Raw genomic sequence first — 20,054 nt, 5'->3', positions numbered from 1 at the left:
CTCAGAATGGACAACGCGCACAGCTTTTAAATCCACGAGGACAATTTGTTTTCTTTTTTCACCGCAGAAGAGATCGGCTCATTTAGCCACCAAGTAACCAAGTAAGGCGTCTTTATTTTGGTTTGACTCAGTGTTGGCTTGGCGCATGTTTAGCGTTGAGAGTTGAGCTGACATGAAGCGTCCGCGTATGCAGGACGAAGCAAATTCCAGGCAGTTCAGATTAGAGGCTATGACGCGGAATAATTAAAGTTATCCTAATGTAAACTGACTGAATGTTACCCCTCTATATTTCCCTTTTATAGTTGAAACTTTAAGCAGCAGTGAGATATTTTACTCAAGTGTGAAAACACTCCATTTCAAGTAAAAGTCCTGCAGTCAAAATCTTCCTTAAAGTATCAAAAGATAATTAAAGTACTGCAAAATGTTTGCACACTGAATATTATCAGAATATTATTGTGGACGCATTTATGTAAGCAGCATTTAACCTGAAACCAGCTGTCAGATAAATGCAAGGGAGGGAAGAGTCTCTGAAATGTGAGTAGAAGTATAGCATAAGTAGCGGAAAATGGAAATACTCAAGTAAAGTACCTCAAACTTGTACTCTATTGCCGTACTTGAGTAAATATACTTAGTTACATTCCACCACTGGTATTAGGTCAGCAGAATGTTTCTGCTTTCATTTACCTCTTTGTTTTTTTTAATTGCATTATAACTGCAACAGATATTCCTTCTAAACCCCTGCATCCTCATTCATGATGCTGACTTTAAGTAGAGCAGGGTTTCACTGATGTATGCTTGCCTGTCAAGATCTTTCTCCTTTCAAAGAGAAGGTGTCTTATTTTAGGTGTAAAATATCCAGAGGAAAGGGTCCTCCAGTTTCTCTGTGAGAGAGTTCTGACGGACCCGCCGCCCAGCTGTGTCTTCACTGATGAGCCACTGTTAGAAATGACCTTCATTATTTTGCTGCAGCGTATGGTTGTCATTAGTTACATGATGAATTACTCACACCCTTTTTATTCCAGGTAATATGGAGAAAGATTTCCCATCAACCCAAACTGCTGTCAACACCCAGGGGTCATGCCCTGTCCTGGATGAAGCCCCTCCTCCCTCCCCCATACAGATTCCTCCTTCACTCGTCTCCAATAACCTCTCTGCTGCCCCCTTTCACCCTGCCAAATCTCCATCCTCCACAGAAAACACTACAGAGCCCAGGAAATCATCTTACTCCTCTCCCCCATCCGCTCACGCCATCTCGAAACCGAAGGATTCCCTGCCTCCTTTAGAGGGGTCAAAGTCTTCTGCTGTGTCCTCTAAACCCACACCTAAAGCTGTTTCCACTAAACCTTCCTCTCCGGCTTCAACCAAAGCACCACTTGTTACTTCTCCTAACTGCTCCACCACTCCAATCCCCAAAATTTCATCCCTTTCCAAGCTCTCATCTGCACCCTCTACGTCAGCTAGCTCGCTCTGTAACACTCCAGCAGATTCCCCTGCTTCGTCCTCCACAATGAATCCTGCAGCCTCTCCCACCTCCCCCATGAAACGCACCTTCGCCTCCATGGCCAAGCGGGTGATAATACAGGAAAGACTTAGGAAAGCCGAGGAGGATGCCAATGATGAAGAGGATGGTAAGAATGCCTTTATTTTGAGTTGGGGTTTAATTACACAGAAGTCAAGTCTCTGACCACAGACCCATTGCTGTGTCGAGGTGGTAAGCCTTGTAGCATGTTTTGGAATGTCTTGAATGTCTTTCCGTCGTGCAGAGCAACCCTGCACTTGGATAAACATGTCTCATAGCCAGACTGGAGAATTACTCACTTCATTTTTTTCTATAATCCAGTTTTGTGAAGCATCTTTGGCTGCGTCTCTGCAATAACAGGCATCACACAAAAATAGAGTTTAATAATTAGTTACTAATTAAAAACAGTTAGATAAAATAAAGGCAGTTTCTCTATCCAGTGGTTCAATTAAATTCAACCATTCAGCATTTGAATCCCTATCTGTTAGACCACTATTGCTCAAGAACTTCCACAGAGAAGAAGAGCATACGTTACCACAGCTCCTTTACTGTGTGACTGACAGGTTACGAGTAGAGAACATGCAGACAAATAGTTTTGCAGCGGCTTGCCTTCCTTTCTGCCATGCGTGCAACACATGTGCCTTAGTGAACTATTTTAGTCAGGCCAGCAGCAAGGCTGTAGAGATGGTCACTATCTCAACTACTTGACGATTGCCATGAAATTTTGACATTCGTGGTCCCTTGAGGGTGAACTCTAATCTCTATGTGATGTTTCATCTAGCGCCACCATCTGGTCAAAATGTTTATTTGTCTGGCACTTTGGTTTGTGACAAAACACCTGCAAAACTGATGACATTCCCATCAGTCTTAGCCATGCTGTGCTTTTAGTGATAATAACCAGCATGTTAGCATTGTCTTTGTGGGCATGTTAGCATGATGATGTTAGCATTTAGCGTAAGCGCTACTGTCCCTTAGATAGATGGATAGATAGATAGATATACTTTATTTATCCCAAGCTGGGAAATTGCAGTTAGAGCGTATCTGAATCTGAACATGCTGTTGCTACATACTAATCTTTTGTCAGCAGTATATGTAACTTTCTCTTTCCAAAAATCCTTCCACATTTATTTTCCATAAATTCGTCAGAGAAACTGATATTATTAATTACCAATTTTGATTTTCGCATTTTTTGTATTTTAGAGCTGCTGCAAGTGAAACTAGTGAGCTGGCTGCACCAGTAAGAGGATTTGTCTGTGTATAAAAGATCTGACATTTGAAATATGCCTAAAAGGGAAGAGGCTGAACTCCATTGCTTGAAGGACACTGGGAAGACAGTAACAGTCATGAAAGTATTGGTGTGACATAGGAGCTGTGCACAGTGTTGATGGAGCTCTGGGGTCTTGTCACAGGATATCTGCATACACAGACAGATACACAGACGTGTTTAAAATCCACACTCTCTCACGTCTACTCCACCTCTGACTCCTTGTTATTCTCATGTTACACGATATATGTCAGATGGGATTTGTTCATTGCTGGCTGTGAACACAGTGTGTGTAATAATCAGCACAGTTCTACCACTATGCAAGTGTGGAAACGAGGGCATTATGCAATCCATCAATTCAAAAAGCTGTTTTCGAGTGATTGAGATGGAGTTGTGTATGTTTAAGACATCTCCTCCTCCTCCTCCACCTCCAGATGAAGAACCAGAGGAGGATCTGTCCGTGGAGCAGATGAAAGAGAGGGCCGAAGCCGGTGATGCCAGAGCTCAGACCCGGGTGAGTGAAAGCACATGCATGCAGGCGGACTTGGCATTGTTTTCAGTCCTGCTGCTTGACTCTGTCTGCTTGTGAGCATGTGTTTATTTTTGGCCGGTTGGAAGATGAACCCAGGCTTTCAATATGATACTCCAAAATATTGTCACACATACAAATCATTATGAGCACTATTACAGCACCGCACTGAATTTGTACAAATACTAATGAAACATTCACCTTTTCTTTACTCCTCCTTCTCTACCGACAAGATCAAATGTAAAAAAGAGGAGTCAGAGGTGGAAGATGAGCCCAGGCTTTGCATTTAAGACTCTCCAGCACTGAAAGATTAAATTCCCAAGTGGCTGGTTGTGTGACCTGAACTTTCACATGCTATATGTCATGCATTTGCACATACGAGACACCTAAATAACCACAGGGTTCCATGTAAGTGAACAGCTCAATATATGTGACCACGTCAGTACAGTGGTTGGACATACATGCTGCGAGGAGTGGGTCAGAGTGAATCAGTGTTTATTGTTTCTGTGTAAGTGTAGTTGCTTTTATTTACATAATTAGTCGTATTATTCAGATGTTTTAACAACACTGTGAATTTAAAATGCATGCTTATAAAGCAGATTATGAGATTCTATGTATGTAACACAGACAGGAATATATTAATGCTGAGCCACAAGTGAAGACACATCTCATCCTCCTACAAATAGACACATTTGATGATAACTGTGAGAGAGGGGAGTTATGAAATGAAAGTTAAGATTAGAAAACAGCCACTTGATATGCCACTGCGGCCTCTGCCACCCCTGATAATTAGCCATGATGGAGACAGTAATGGCCACAGGGACAGGGAATTATGGGCTGTGTAGTCATCTGGCATCTGTGGATTCTTTACTATATTTGACTATATTTTCTCCCAAAGAAATAGTCCCTTTAAAACCAGCCAGCCTTGAGGATTATCCAAACTAATGGGGACACTGGTTCTGCAAATACAGGCTCCTGTTTAATTTAAATTTTTCAATGCTTTGTGTTGTTTAAATAAATGACTGTAACAAATGTATTTATTTATTTGATGATGAGCCACATCTCGTGCTCTGCTCACTATCTTCTTGGTAGCCTGCTTTTACCTTTGTTTTGTCTGTCTGAGTATAAACAATACCGGTATTACGTTTATAATGTTACACAAAAGCACTGATACATTTAAGCAGTCATAGATATAAGCACATATAGACACACACACACACACACACACACACACACACACACACACACACATAAATGACTTAGTGTAACAAATAATCCTAGGTCTTACTGATCAATATAATTCCATTAAATAACACTGTTTATGAAGTAATAAGCTAAACAAGTAAATCAACTCTAACGTAATAATAATGTAGTATTGTGATGGATTTTAAATTCCACGCATACAATACAGTACATTAAGCTTTAAGGTGAACTTTTTAGTAGTTAGTAGTACAATGGCCACACAAGTTAAATTCATATCCTGTCTTCTGTGTTTCAGCTGGGTCAGCACTACTTGATTCTTGCTGAAGAGAAGGACACAGACCTAAATAATGGTCTGGCTGTTAACTGGCTGATTAAAGCCGCCAAACAGGGGAGAAAAGGTGCAGCGAGACTGCTGCAGCGCTGCTGGATCCAGAGAAAAGGTTCACTTTACTGAATTCAATGCATGCCTCTGCGAGTTTGTGTATTTGTGATTGTAGTTCCCTGACCGTTGGCGTGTCTGTCGTCCTCAGGGATCACTCCAGAGAATGAGCCCGATGTGCGCAAGCTGTCGACAGAGAGTAAGTTTGAGCTGGCAGTGCGTAAAGCAGCCATGATGATGTACTGGAAACTCAACCCGGACAGGAAGAAGAAGGTGGCCGTGGCTGAGATGCTGGAAAATGTCAGCCAGGTCAATGCAGTGCAGGGTAGGGTGCGCGCACACACATACACACACACACACACACATACAATCACACACATGAGGATAGAGGCACCGTCCACACTATATCAAGTACTTTTCTGAATTGTGACAACAATCTTGCCTGATGTACTGCAGAGTGCACAGGATGCTGTAGCATGTAGTTACGTGATAGCTGCCATTGCTGTTAAATATATCATATATTCCCCCTTTGTGATTTCAGTATTTGCAGCTGTCACGGTGAAGAATATCACATTACATGCAGGCCTCCGGGGAAATGTCTGTAACTCACTCACAATGCTGTGATCATTCCTCGCCAATAGGTGGCACTGCGAGCAGGATTCCTGGCCCAACTTCAGGCCAGACCCAGAAAGTGTTGGAGAGCATGGTCAGCAATGAGTGTAAGTATCCAGACAGAGACAGAGAATTTGATGTGTCGCCTTATATAACTGCCTGCTCTGTGTCCTCTCAGCCACACAGTTGGTGGACCTGGATGACTTTGTTGAGATGACTAAAAAGTATGCACAAGGTATTGTCCCCTCTGCTCCCCAAAGTGGCAGCCAGGCTGCGGCCAAGACGGAAAGCCCTAGGCCTCATGACAGTGCTAAAGAGGTAAAAGACACAAACAACAAAAATAGAGATAATCCATTTATATAAGGACACAGATGTCATGTTATTTTGAATTTTAACTATTCAGACTATTGTGTATTTGTGTTGAAGCACAAGGCTGAGCTTGTTCCGTCAGGATACAAGAAGGCCCACAGAAGTTCGTGGAGTTTTGGTCGGAGTGGGATGATGCTAGACTCCAAGCAAACGGGCGCCATGAAGACAGCCATGGACATGAAATCACGCTTAATGGTATCTTGATTGTATCTATTATTACCATATTCTGTTGCTTTACATATCCTTCATTAAATATCAGTCATTAAACTCTTGTCAAATCATTGCCTCTCCTCGCGTCAGATGCTGCAGTACCCGCTGCATGCCATTGTTGAAATGAAAGAGCACCTGGTGGACTGGGCGTCGCGGGCCGGGGTCCAGTGGCTGAGCACAATCATCCCCACGCAGCACGTCAACGCGCTCATTTTCTTCTTCATCGTCAGCAACCTGACCGTTGACCTGTTCGCTTTTGTCATCCCGTTGCTCGTCTTCTACCTCTCCTTCGTCTCCATGATCATCTGCACGCTACGTGTCTTGCAGAGCAGCAAGGTGAGTGTAGTTAGCGATTCTGAAAATCTCTGTTGCTTTTCAAAGATCTGAAGAAAATCCATCTTATTTTCAACTCTCAGCGATGTCTTTCCTCCTTTAACCTCACATCTTTCTTTCTCTTTTTCTTCGCAGACTTGGGAGAACTTCAGGGCCCTGACATCTCTGCTGACACGTTTCGAACCTGGCCTGGATGTGGAGCAGGCAGAGACCAACTTTGGCTGGAACAACCTAGAACCATACCTCTATTTTATCCTGTCCGTGTTCTTCGTCATTTTCTCTTTCCCTGTAGCCGACAAGGGCTGGATCCCCTGTTCCGAACTCTCCACTGTGGCCATCTTCTTCACGGCCGTCAGCTACAAAAGCCTCAGTCCTACTGCTGCGACGTATGCACGCAGAGCAATGGTCATAGAGGTCAGGGGGCACACAACGCTGGCATTAAATATGTGATTAACTGATCAGAATCAGTTTTGCATGTTGTGGCCTATTAACTGCAAATCAATCAGTATATTTGCAATTATAACTACAGTCTTACATATAGTAATAAAGTAAGTTTGTAGATGGATTTTCTAACTTTTCATTTCTAGCAAACATCAATAACTGTGGAAAATAAAATATCAGTCTGAAAGCTTCAGACTTGCTAAAAGCTTGGACAAGAATTTTAAATGTACTTCACAATTTGTATTTCATGAGTTAAAACATGCAGAAATTTGGTCATTTTAGTGTTGTTGAGTGACTTTGACTTGAAATAAAACAGTTCTTTGTAACCTTTACAGCCACTGTTTCACTAACAACCTTGGATCCCTGTCTTCCCTGTCATTGTTAATGATTGATTAGATTTGTGGGGTGCGAACTGTTTCCAGCTTCTGAGGGAAAAAGTTTGAGAACCGCTGAAGTAGGCCTATGCACTATTTTTTTTAATCCAGGTAGCATCATCTCTGTGCTGCCTGACCCACTTCCTGCCAGAGAACATGACATTGCTTCGCTTACTGGGACGCACCTTCGCCACACTGCCACTAGGGGAGTCAGTGGTGCTGAAGCTCAGTCTCCCCTGCCTGTTGTATGTGTACCTGTTCTATCTGTTCTTCAGGTGAGGAGCAGCATTTGGGCTGTTGGATGTGTTTGTTGAAGTTCACACACTCGATTGTGTCAGCAGACTTTAAAATGCACCTCAGGAAGTTTAAAATTAAATTCTTATCTTCTGTCTGTCTGTTTTCACCTCTAGCATGGCCAGGATGCGTGGTTTCAGGGGGACTTACTGCTTCCTGGTTCCATACCTTGTGTGCTTCATGTGGTGTGAGTTCTCGGTGGTGCTCCTCCAGAGCTCCTCCGCTGTGGGTCTAATCCGCACCTGTGTGGCCTACTTTCTCTTCCTGTTTGCCCTGCCTGTCCTGGCTTTTGGCCTTGCCGCCATGCTCCTCATCCAGCTCTTCAAGTGGTTCCTCGAGCTGGAACTGACAAAGATGATTGTGACTCTGGTCGTTTGTGCAATCCCGGTCACCCTGCGGCTGTGGACACGGTTCAGCATGTCTATTCTGGATGTTGCCCGCTCACTGACCCACCGCGGCCCGGTCAAACTTATCTTACTCTGCATTTCCATGGTGATCCTGTTGTTCTCTATCTACGTGTACCATGCAGAGGGACAGAAGGTGTACAATTCCACCCTGACTTGGAGCCAGTATAGCCATGCGTGCGGCCCACCTGCCTGGGAAACTAAAGGCATGGCCCAGACGCAGATCTTCTGCAGCCACCTGCACGGACACAGAGTCACCTGGACTGGGCGTTTCAAGCATGTCCGTGTGGCAGAGACAGAGAACGGGGCACAGTCAGTCATCAACATGTTGCCAGTGTTCATGGGAGACTGGCTGCGCTGCCTGTATGGAGAGAGGTATCCCAAATGTGAGGCAAAGAACATGACCATGGCAAACCTGACAGCTGCCAGTCTGGCAGCTGGTTCTGCATCAGCTACCGCTTCAGTACCCATACTGCTCCAAATGCAAGAAGAGGAAGAGCTGTGTCAGATCAAGGCTCTGGCGAAAAACACCTGCCACATCAAGCGCTTTGACAGCTACCGCTTTGAGGTGACGGTAGGGATGATCCGGGATGTGGAGGACCCAGCCAGGGATATAATCTTAATGGCCAGCCATGAGTTCAGACAAGTTCTCCTGAACCTGAATCCTGGCAACATGGTGGAGTTCAGCACCAAGCTGGAGGGCCGTCTAGGAGCCAGAGCTCCAGCCTTCGAGTTGAAAGCCATCCACTGTCTGGACTGCGTTTCTTCACTTCTGAGCGGAGGCCGGCAGGTGAAGATAGAGAGAGACTGGAGACGCACCACAATGAGAGCCCTGAAGTTCGCATTTGATTTTTTCTTTTCGCCCTTCCTGTCGGCAAAAATCACTGCCTGAGAAGAGAGACAGTGAAGCTGAAGTAATAACGACTCACTTGAATCTCTGCAGGGAGCCATGCTGTCTGGTTACTTATGCGACTTACAGTATTGTTTACAGTTTGATCTAACATGTATCTACACCTCTTGTTTAGGCGATGGCATCTAGGAAAGGATTTCATCCATGTAATACTTCCTGCGGGCGCATGAGTTTACACCATCACTTTGATTTTTAAATGCCCTTAAGCCAATTTTCAATTCGTTGTAAAGAACTGGACAAACACCCATAATTTGATGGTTCCAGATTATATGCAGGGAAGCTAATGTTGGGTGCTGACCATGTCTGAGACACAGAACATTTAGCAAATAAAATATGATACCATAAACTTTATCTTTGATAGAGCAACGTTGCTGTTGACTTTGTATTAAGGAATTTCTTAGATGTATAAAGGAATATGGTAGCATGCACTGTATGTGTGTACTTTTGTGTGTCCACTTGAGTGCATTTTTAAATGTGCATTTCCCTTTTTATTGATTTATAGGTGTTCATTACAAAGGGTGTGTAGCAGAATATATATTTCTAGCTCTATTAGCCAACATTTTCTGGCTTTGTGGTCTTAAAAGAGAAAAAGTCTGGTCTTAATTCTTATTTTTAATGATCAGATTTTACTGTGCCTGGAGCTACAATGCACATAAAATGGCATTTGAAAAGCCATTTTTTCCGTTTTTGGGTTTTTTTTTTATGTTTGCAGTGAGGCAGTGAGTTTATATTAAGTCCACAAACTTGTCAAAGAATGCAGCTGTAGTCTCAGGTTCATGGTTTGTATTACGCACTCACACAATAAAATGCCAAAGATGTCACAGCCAATGATGGATCTTATGACAGTATTTATGATGGTTAGCCAAACAATGCAGCCATTTCATTTTATTTTCTGGCAGGGATGACTTCTAAATGTGACTTTTTTTTTTTTTGTTCCTCTGGGAAACAAATATCCAAAATCCTGGTGTTCTTCTCGGTGGAATCCCTGACCATAGACAAACAAAACAAAACATTGAACAGTGTTCATTCCGTAGAAATAGAGCCTCAGTAGTGGGAATATTTGAAATGATTTGTGTTGCTTCACAGCACAGAGTGCCTGAATGTTTGTAATTTGTAATGACAAAATAAATGTCAGCTTTTAATTTTGCTATTTGTCACTTTCCGGTGAAACCATTTATCTCCCCATTATGGTGATTTTTTAAGATAAACTGTATTGAGTGTTTCTTTATGGGTTGAGAAAGTTCTCCTGCTTCTTACGGAAGATAAACAATTTAAAAAGCAATTTTTAAAATCCTGAAAAATTACTGAAAAATACAGTCTCAAAGATGAAAAAAGGGCCGTTTTCTTTGAGATACATGTTTTTCTCAGGACAGTGACCCCGACATTTTACAGCAGTACGGGAGGGACATATACATGAACACTATTAATCAGTAACCTCTGCATACCTGTGAATGTACTGTGAATTTGAGTGCCTTCTATATTTAGTTATGAGTTTATGGGAGAGTGCAATGACCATTAAAGAGCCTGTCTTTCAAACAGAACCCCTCCTGAATGTTTTTATTCAGATTTGTAGTCTGAAAGTGTTGAAGCGATGAGTAAAAATGGCGTCCTATTCAACACAGGCACACACGACACATTTGTCTGATTTCACATTATTTTATTAATGCACATTCCTTTCATTCACCTCATTTGAGTTATGTTTTTTCTATTGTTAGATTTGTCTTCTTTTTTTTCAGTATGATAGATATACACGCTAGTAGCATTGAGTAATGGCAACATGCTGCTGCTGCTGTGCTCCTGGACACGAATCCTCTCACTGGGTGTATGTGGTGGTGGTTATGATGCGATTACACCCGGCCGGCTCTAAACTACAGCTCGCTGTCGGAGGACTGAGCCCTGGGACTTACATAATGCTTTGGGTGGCCTGTCACTATGTAAACCATTTTCTTGTGGGTTGTCATTATTGTGGATTTTGCTGTGTTTTGTACGCTTTGTTAAACCAATCAGTGCAAGATCCTGTCTGCATTCAACAATGGCGGACAGTCAAGACCAAAACATAGAAGTAGCACACAGGCTGCAACAGAAGTGATTTTGAAACCAAAAGGAGGTGAAAAGTGAGGAGAGTGGAACATACAGTATATACTGTATTAACAATATTCTTCTTTCCTTGTGGTTTAAGGTTTACACAGAGAAGCTGTTGTTGAGGGACTTTGCACTGACTCTATTACTCCACCTCCTACAGCACGCATCCGGACTAACGTTGTCTCCAACTTTACATTATTGTTGATACCAGAATTTAAATACAATACTAGTACAACAAAACAATACTCGATACCTCTTTCGATACCACAGCAAAAAGAAAGCAAGTCCTAGGCACATACAAAAATTTTTTTTGGTGTTTTTCTTTTTTATTAAAAAACTGCACACAGAGCTGGTATAGAAAAACTCACTGAATACATACCAACACATTTGTAATAATGTTTATAGCAATGGTTGAGGGCCAGTTGATTGTATTCCCCATTGTTTCATCTGTGCAGCCTTGGGTTGAAATTTGATCAGTTCTTTTTATAGCTTGGGTACTTTTGATAGTGTTAAATATAGAATCGACAGAGATTTTCAAACAAGTGGTATCAAAAAAAGTATCGTTACTTTTGACAACCTTAATCCGGACGACAATAACTCCCATCAGCGCCAAGGTCACTTGAAAACAAAGCACTTCACTGTAAACAATCAAATCTTGACCAAGTCACATAATTCAGTCCAACACAGACATCACCTGACTGCTGTACATCCTGGGCCTTCAGGGTCGCACCCCAGAGTAGCATGTGGCGCTGTGAGGTATACGGTATAATGACATTTAGAACCTGTGATATGATAAACTCACACGACGTTGTCGTTTTAATGTTAAAGACGTTTCAGCAATGTACACAATGAGCTATTGCACTGATGATAACCTCTGACCTTCAAATACACTGGACACACACGTACTCACCGAACCTTTGACTGGCTGAATCACAGGCCTCGCTTCTGAGCAATGTGCTTGGTTTCCATCTTTTTCTTGATTGTAAGATACTTCCCCAAACTGTGCTTATGCGTTATAAAATGAACACTGCTCATCTTAAATTAGCATAACACTTAAAATAAATTAAGCTTTTGTCTTCTTTTTGATTCAAACGCCAATCGGCCTCAATTTGAGCATATGTGAGGGAGCTCAGCATGAACACACCATCGCCCTCATTTTCAGTAATGTGCCACATAGATATATAGACTTTAGACAAGAAAATGGCCTTAATACAGCAATCAAAGCCCAATACCTAATCTACATAACGAAACAGTAAGTGTTGGTTTGTGCACAACTCACCCCTCTCTCTTCACAGCCAGCTATATCTTTCTATGCACTGCTGCAAGCAAAAGCCCCCACATCTTTAACTGGAATAGTGTGATTCTGCAACTTTTCTATACACGAGGTCCCAGGTTCATCTGCAGTGTACGAGACAAAACTCATCCTTTAGCTCTCTGGAATCATAATTAGTACCACTTTTCAAAAAAAGAAAAGAACACAGACTATTTACAGCCAACAGTAAAAAGAGTGTGTACCTGTAGAAGAAGAGCTCATGTTTTAAAGCAGGAATACTGCTGCACTGTGGTTTTCTTAGTGCTGTTATTGCAAAGTGAATGGGCAAAGAGTATGGGTCATTTATGCGTGCAATCTCCAAGAGCACTGCTCGAAAGGAGGGTTCAGCTGCTGTTGTCACCCAATAGAGGAAAAAGGATGCTGTTGTGAAGAAATGTACAATAACAACGCTCCTAATGTTCCTCAACACTGAACTGAAAATGCTTAGATTTAGCGCTGTCTGGCAAAGTCACTGGGAATCTGCAATCTAATCAAGACCTTTGTGTTTTTGTAGCATCATTCCTTCTCTGTTGCTACCCAACATGCATCTTCCATATTTTGTGTCAAACCAGAGCACATCCATGAGGAGTGCAACATCATGTGGTCACTGCAGATGGAGAGGTGTCCCCGCACCTCTTTTACTGCCCCTACAGTGGGACAGTTATGCAAACATCTTCAAAAAGTGGGAGTAGTGGGACCAAAAACATGTCCTGATAGGTGCTGGAGATGTCAGTTCATCAAAGTGTTGAACAAAAATGATTGTACACCTTCCTTGGGGATCAAATAAATTAACAGTCTTCTCATTTTATCATGAAGCCAATCTTTCAGCGTGTTGTGAAACAGCTTGGTCTTGACTTAATCTTCTCACACAGGCCGTCCACCCCCCAAGCCCTCTCTAAGACATCCAAATATACCTGGGTCATAGTCTGTGACAATCGACAAAAGCACTGTGTCTGCCACTGTCCATATCTCTGTCACTGTGCCTGCGTCTCAGGGTTGACACGATCCTGGAAGATGTACAGGTTGTTGGTGGCTGCTATGGCAATGATATTCTCTGATGGATGCCAAGCCATGTGCAGGATTTTCTTGGTGAAGTCCAGGCTATCAACGCCCACATCTCCTCTGCGACGCTTACCGCCAGTGTACACTCGCCGCGTCCGCAGCACAGCCCGAGGCTTGCTGCTTTCTCGCCAAGCCTCCAGGGTTACGCCCCGCCCCGTCTCCCTGTCAAACATCCGGAAGAAGCTGTTGTACGCCCCTGTCATGATGACGCTGAGGAGCGGAGAGGAGAGGAGGACATAATGAGGCGTCATATTGAGAAGGGCAAGTGAATGCAATGAAGAGAGGAAAAGCAAGGTTCAGGGAACGGCGAGGAAGTGGATGGGACAAAAACAAATTTGAAGGCAGAGGGATTGATTTGATGTCCGCAAAGCTTGTCTCCGGGATTGATTTAAATGTCAAATAACGGCAGAGGCAGAGCGTTTAGGGAGTCACTGTAAGCAGAAACACACAGACACGAGGCCTCTCCTTTGCTTTCAACAGGAGTTAAATACACCGTCCTTCCTTTTCTCATCAGTATCTCTGCCACTTACCTGTCTGAGCTGTTCCAAACACACTCAAACTTGTCAAAGATGCAGTCGTTTTCATAGAGGGAGCACAGCTTACTCCTCAGGTATTCATGGACCTGAGGAACATGCAGACAGTCAGTGGACTGACCACATGCACAGCTTCTATAACAAACTGCATGTGTTCATATTCTCATCTCTTATCTCACATACTGTAATATACAATCTTTCCACATGTAATACCAAAATTAAGCAACACGTGCAGCATGTCTGACAACATAGGTCTCCAACTAATCAGTATTTTCAAGTGTTGCCCATTGTTAGATTCATTATCATAATTTCATCTACAAAACGTCGGCAACATGTAGAAATTTCGCATCACAATTTTTAAGAGCTCAAAGCTCTTTGAGCTTTGAGCTCTTATTGATGTCCCAGAATTAACTGGTTTGGTTCAAAAACCAAAAGACATTCGATTTACAATACCACAAAAACAGAAAATCCTCCAGTGTATGTTGATTAATTAAAAGAATAACTGATACATTTTATTGTGAAAACCATTACTCAGTTATCAGATGAACACAGAAACCTGATGTACTGCCGTACCTGGTATGTCTCGACGGGGCCCTTGTCCATGTTCAGGTCCCACACCTTGGCGGTGAGGTAGTCTCTGGTCAGCAGGTAGCGTCCGCTGTGGCTGAACTTCACGTCCGACACAGAGGAAATGATCTCTGAGAAGAAGGAGCGGCTGCCTGGATCCTCAGGTTCCTCAAACACTGACCAATGAAAAATTGATGAGGTGTATTTTCTGGACTATTTACAATCACAGATTTTGCTTTGTGAGAACGATTGTTGCAAAATGTTGTGGATGCAAATGAGCCCTCTAATCTCGGCGGCATGCTCACGTTTGGTGTGTTTGTCACAGAGTGCGGAGGCTCTCATGTCACAGAGTCGAAGGGTTCCCTTGCTGCTGCTGTACACAAACAAGTGGCAGTGGTGAGGGTGGAACTCTGCTGCTGTTATCACCTCCGTCAGATCCTCCATGTTGGCTGGTTTGATGTCCACAATATCTGTGAAGAAGGTCTGTTAGGGATTCAACACCACAGAGGTGGCACCACGTTCTTCGGGAGGTGGCAAACAGTGGAAAGGCTTTCCTGGGTAGAAAAAGTATGATGACTATGCACTTGGTATGATGTACGGATACCCAGGAAGCACATACACAAGAGGGCAGAGGAGGCATGCCAACACATTCACCCGACATCCTTTTCAGTTTTCAGTGTCTTTTCTTAGCACCATCATGTTCTCCACGCACCTCAATCCATAATCACAACCCAGAAAATGCTCCCCAACCACTAGCAACCCCCCCTACCCCAGTATGCATGCACACTCTGCTCCTCTCCCTGTTCTATTTGTGGTAGTCCTGCGTGGTTCAGTAGAAAGTGTACTGCTGAGTGAATTATTTAAACTCTTCCTCCATAGATGCCTCTATGATTTTCTAGGTCAGCTTCCATTTGAATGGGAAATCACCAAATGCACCCCATCCAACATTCTACAGCCGGCGCAGGATACACACTCACATAAATCCAAACATAGCCGTGTGCTGTTTACATTAAATATAAATCCAGGCTGAATTCAGATAAGCAGGAATGTAAAGTATATTTCAGCTGCAATGTATATTTCAAGAGGTGGAATTGTGTGTGTGTGAGTTTAATTAGGCACGGTTTAAGACGAATAGTTTTGCTGTTCACGGTGGCGGTAGGAGTGGACGAATGGTAAAACTGACCAAAACAAACTATGCACAATACAATTCAAAGCGAGATCATTCTTTGCAGCAGAGTGACACGTGCACGTGCAATGTAGTCCACGTGAGTTTGCTTCTGAGAGCCCTGGAGAGCATGCAGATGCATTTTGGTGCACTTGCATGTGGTGCACGTCAACCCTATTAGTTCATGTGATCGAGTCCTGCAAGCTAACATGCGTGGGATTTAGTGTTCCCTTGTTTTGACAGTACACTTTAATGCAGAGATTCACTGCCAATTGGCAAACTATGTTATTTTATTCCAATCAACCAATAAATCAAATGTGATTAGCCTTTAAGCAATGCCATAAGCATTCATTTTAGGTCAAAATATTATTGACGTATTATTACACTATTTTTCCCTTAATCTGTAGGAATGCACCTGGGGTTTCTGCTACACATTGAATCTTCCGCTCTCCTTATTTAGTTCTGGAAATGGATTTTCCCTTAAAAATATCCAAGTATAATGTTGACATTGCTGCTGCAGAGTTAGTTGTGATGACACACACTAATACTTTCATAACAGTGAAAAAGATAGCCTCAGTGATCTACTTTGTTCTGGGAATTTCATACCCTGTGAAATGTGAGTCACCTCCTCCAGTAAAAGATTACGTTACGCACAAAAATCTGAGGCGAGCTATTATAGGAAGCAGAGGGTGATGTCTCTGAGCACCATGGCATCAAAATGATACGTGTAAGACATAAACAAGACGAGTCGGCGTTAGGAAGGATACTGAAGCTGCGGTCCGTGATGCCCAGGTGCCACATATTGATGCGGAGGTCATCAGCAGACAGGTAGGTCTCCCCGTCGCTGTTGACCGAGATGGAGTTAACATGGTAGGTATGTCCGTTGGAGAACACTCGCCTGGGACGAACCTCTACCATCAAATCTGTAGGTTTCAGCACCGGCACCTTGGATGCAGTGAGGGAAGGAAAGATGGGGCGATAGAAAGACAACAAGGAAGACATGAAGGACAGAATTAGAGGACACTGACAAGTCAGGGGTCATATGAGGGCTGGAGCAAAAGCATAAAAGGCAGACGCTGGGTTTGCCAATCGAACATCAACTTGATACATACAGCATCTGACTGACCAGAATAAAGGTGTGCATGTGTGCGCGCACCTGCAGAGAGGTGATGGTAGAGATGTCCTTGAGCCGTCCCTCCTCATCTTTCAGGTTGTATCCCTCCGGTCTCTTGTCTCTCTCACTCACCTTCCACAGTTTAATGGTCTTATCTGTGACAGGCGGAAAGATTTGCACATCACAGGAAGCTGATTAAGTGCACAGAAAGCTGACAATAAACGCTACAGACAACTGAAGCAGCCTTGGGGGAGTGGAGACGAGCCCTGATAATGATTTCTTCTTTGTGTGGCCAGTTTCTAAGGCAGACCAGATGAAAAACTGTCTAGTGTATTTTAAAATGTATTGTTTATGTAAATTGAGCTACATTTCTTCAAAATATGATCCCTGTCTCACAGATTTCAGGGCAATTCAGGTTTATGACAGGAATATAATTAAAGCACAGATCAGATTCTGTGGCTTCCACACTGGCCGGTCAGTGTCTCTACTGCACCCACAAATGTGACCCCAGTGAGCTTGATGTAAAATTATCCCACCCAGGTAATAGAAGATGAAGCCAGGCTGGCATAATAGGTTCTGGAAGTAGGCTGTGCTGATGTCATTTATAATATCAACCAAAATTCATGCATATTCATGGCTGATATCTCATTGTACAAACTGTCTACTCGTTGGGAGTCATGGTTGATTTCCTGGTCTCGTTGGTTTCTCACCATTGGTGGAGAGGAGGAAATGTGCTGCATTCTGCTGTGGCAGCCATCTGATCTTGTTGATTTTCTCTTCAATCTCCAGACTCTTCAGGTAGTCAAAGTCCGGCTCGTGGCTCTGGAACGTGCTGTAGACATTGTACTCCCCAGAGTCCCCTGTCTCCCCCACCTCCTCTGACTCCCCTTTAGACTGTCCATGGCAAATGGTGAAGAAAACGCAGCTTTGAATGAGCATTTACATGCAAATATACGATGCACAGAATGCTGTAGTGTTTGTGGTTATGCTGAGTATAGAACGGGTTGATCATTTCAAGTTTAACGTGCTAAACTGACCTCAGTCTCTCTCTGGAAGATGACCACTCGGCCACCTTTATCCCCCGTGGCCAGCAGGTCCCCCGTCTGGTTAAACTCCACCGTAGAGATGACATCAGCTGGGAGGAAGACGGGAAAACATGAGGTGATTAATCAGAATAATGGTTAGAATAAAGGAAGAAGGGGTAAAGGAGAAAGAGAAAGAGGTGATAGAATAGAGAGGAAATTAATTAGGCGCAGAGAAAACGAGGGGCAGAGAATTAAGAGGCAATAAGAAATGTAGTAGGGCATGGGATTGAAAGATGCTGGATCAATACACAGTATCCTGTTCAATGAAACCAGAATAACTGGTACTCATGAAGCCTGGGCCCGGCATAAATTCTCAGTGGGAAAATCACTGATTATTATTTCTGCTGCCTTCTGCTCCTTAGTCTCCAAACCATAAATCAAACATTTATCTGTCACAGCAGAATACAATGTCAAAATCATATCTAAAATTTAAACCAGGCCCAACAAAGCAGTGTCTCTCAGTGAGCATTGAGTAAGTCATGGAGTGATTAATGTCAGCATCCATTCCCTATATCCAGCAGCGCAGGGATAATGCACCCATGAAGCTGAAATGAGTGCACTCAATCATGCCGGCATGTTATCTGACACCAAAGAGACGGCGATGACACACCGTCTGTTCTACCTTCAGTGACGTAGTCTCGCAGGAAGGTGTGGTTGATTTTGGGGCTCTCAGCGTCCTCGCCCATCTGAAGCTGAGGGAGGCTGACCCGCCAGCGCGCCCGTCCTGAGGGGAAGGGTCCAATCCGTGCTCTCTCTCCCCGCCCAGGCACCGCCCATGCTGCTGGGGCCTAGCGGAGCGGCCTGAAACAAGGCATCCTGGGAAACCAGCCAGCCGGAAGGAGAAGAGGCGTGAAGAAGGGATGGAGACGGGAACGGAGAGGGAGGAGAAAGAGGGTTTTGAGGGAGAGGAAAAGTGACAGAGAGGAGAGAGAAGATGCAGGTGGAGAGGAAAGTGGTGAGGTAGAGGGCGTGAGGCAGGGAGAAGAGGATAGGAAAGGCTGGCGATGAAGGTAGTTTTGGAGAGAAAAGAGGAGGGCTGTCATTAGGCAGGCTGACAATACATGCACACAGCATTCCAAATGGTGTGACCTTTGTTAGGCATTCACCACACTCATTAGCAAAGACACACGTGTGCACAGACACAAGGCCTTGTCAACGCTGAAGCAAATCCCAGAGCTGTGGAGTGGAGGAAAAACAAACAGCTCCAGCAAAGAAGCAGAGAATATAAAACCTTCTGCATGCACGCAGAGCAAGTACAGGATGAAGAGGATGTGAGTATGAAAATATCCACTGCAACATTCACCCCTTGAAGCCCCGCCAGTGGTTCCAAATGGTCCCAAGGTGTGGTAGTCCTCTCTGCCTACTTTCCAGATCTCTGCTCTCCCTCTCTCGCACACACACACTTCTCAAACAGATAGTCCTTGACGGAGATCAGAGGAGACCGCGATTTCTTGCCTGTGCTGCAGGAGGGAGACAGGCCTCAGCACACCTACCAGTCCGCCTGCTGCTGCTTCTGCTGCTGCTGCTGCTGTTATTCCTGCCTGTCTGTCGGAGGGAGAGGAGGAGGGAGACGGAAGAAGAGAGAGCAAGGGTGGTGGTGAGAGGACGAGAGGCGAAGGAGGAGAAAAAAGAGAAGGAGAGAGGGATAACGAGGAGGATGGAGGTCCACTGCCTGCTGATGCTGTGGAACTGATTCTGTGCAGCATCCACTGTGTCATGGCAGCCTCCTCCTGGAGCAGCCAATCGCGGCACAGCTGTCATCCGCGGACCCACCCACTGCAGATGGGAGAGGAGGTGGAGGCCAGCAGAGGGAGCAGTTAGACTCCGAGAGGTGTGAGGTTGCACGCTGGTACAATTCAGAACATTCGGGGTTTTCAAATAGAAAAGTACAAACATGGAGTTGCTTTAAAAGGAATCAGAGGCTCTGACACCCCCTCAACAGAACAAAAAATGCTCTGACCATGTAGCCTTCATCCCTTTATCCCTCCTCCTCACATGACTTCTCAAAATTTACCATCTCTTGTCAGAAGCTTTTTATTGCTACCATTGTTCCACTCTTTTAAACCTGCATGCCCTAAACGAGGTTACACCCTCATTACTGCCTTCTTGTACTAACACCGGCAGGTATTTCTTTATTATGACACTAAACTGGACGTATGTTTTATTCATTTGCTGTTTTGGTGCACTTTTTTAAAAAATATATATAAACTGCATAAAATGTACGGAAGTTTATTTTTTAGATATTTCTGACAGTTGGTTATTACAACATGTACTACACAGGCCAATTAAAGCA

At 43.8% G+C, this 20,054-nt stretch overlaps 2 protein-coding genes across 2 annotated transcripts; one reads left to right on the top strand and one right to left on the bottom strand.

Annotated features, from left to right (window-relative positions):
- Nucleotides 1-8,823, top strand: wfs1a (Wolfram syndrome 1a (wolframin)). The gene is made up of 12 exons (XM_041933984.1): nucleotides 1-101; nucleotides 1,023-1,628; nucleotides 3,218-3,297; nucleotides 4,811-4,955; nucleotides 5,046-5,219; nucleotides 5,536-5,613; nucleotides 5,685-5,824; nucleotides 5,933-6,070; nucleotides 6,176-6,421; nucleotides 6,554-6,832; nucleotides 7,345-7,508; nucleotides 7,644-8,823. Exons 2-12 carry the CDS (start codon nucleotides 1,028-1,030, stop codon nucleotides 8,821-8,823), a joined length of 3,225 nt encoding a protein of 1,074 aa, XP_041789918.1. The 5' UTR covers nucleotides 1-101; nucleotides 1,023-1,027.
- Nucleotides 8,824-13,209: 4,386 nt separating this feature from the next.
- ppp2r2ca (protein phosphatase 2, regulatory subunit B, gamma a) lies at nucleotides 13,210-18,516 on the bottom strand. Its single transcript, XM_041933439.1, has 9 exons — nucleotides 18,384-18,516; nucleotides 17,714-17,811; nucleotides 17,387-17,570; nucleotides 16,719-16,831; nucleotides 16,330-16,507; nucleotides 14,703-14,867; nucleotides 14,404-14,573; nucleotides 13,828-13,919; nucleotides 13,210-13,507 (listed from the first exon to the last, which is right to left on the bottom strand). The coding sequence occupies exons 1-9, from the start codon at nucleotides 18,445-18,447 to the stop codon at nucleotides 13,210-13,212; spliced, it is 1,362 nt and encodes a 453-aa protein (XP_041789373.1). The 5' UTR covers nucleotides 18,448-18,516.
- Nucleotides 18,517-20,054: the final 1,538 nt, after the last annotated feature.

The sequence above is a fragment of the Chelmon rostratus genome, chromosome 3, assembly GCF_017976325.1.
Source record: "Chelmon rostratus isolate fCheRos1 chromosome 3, fCheRos1.pri, whole genome shotgun sequence".
NCBI classification, from domain to species: Eukaryota; Metazoa; Chordata; class Actinopteri; order Chaetodontiformes; family Chaetodontidae; genus Chelmon; species Chelmon rostratus.
The sequence above is the reverse complement of the archived record's forward strand: the minus strand, read 5'-3'. Positions and strand labels throughout refer to the sequence as shown.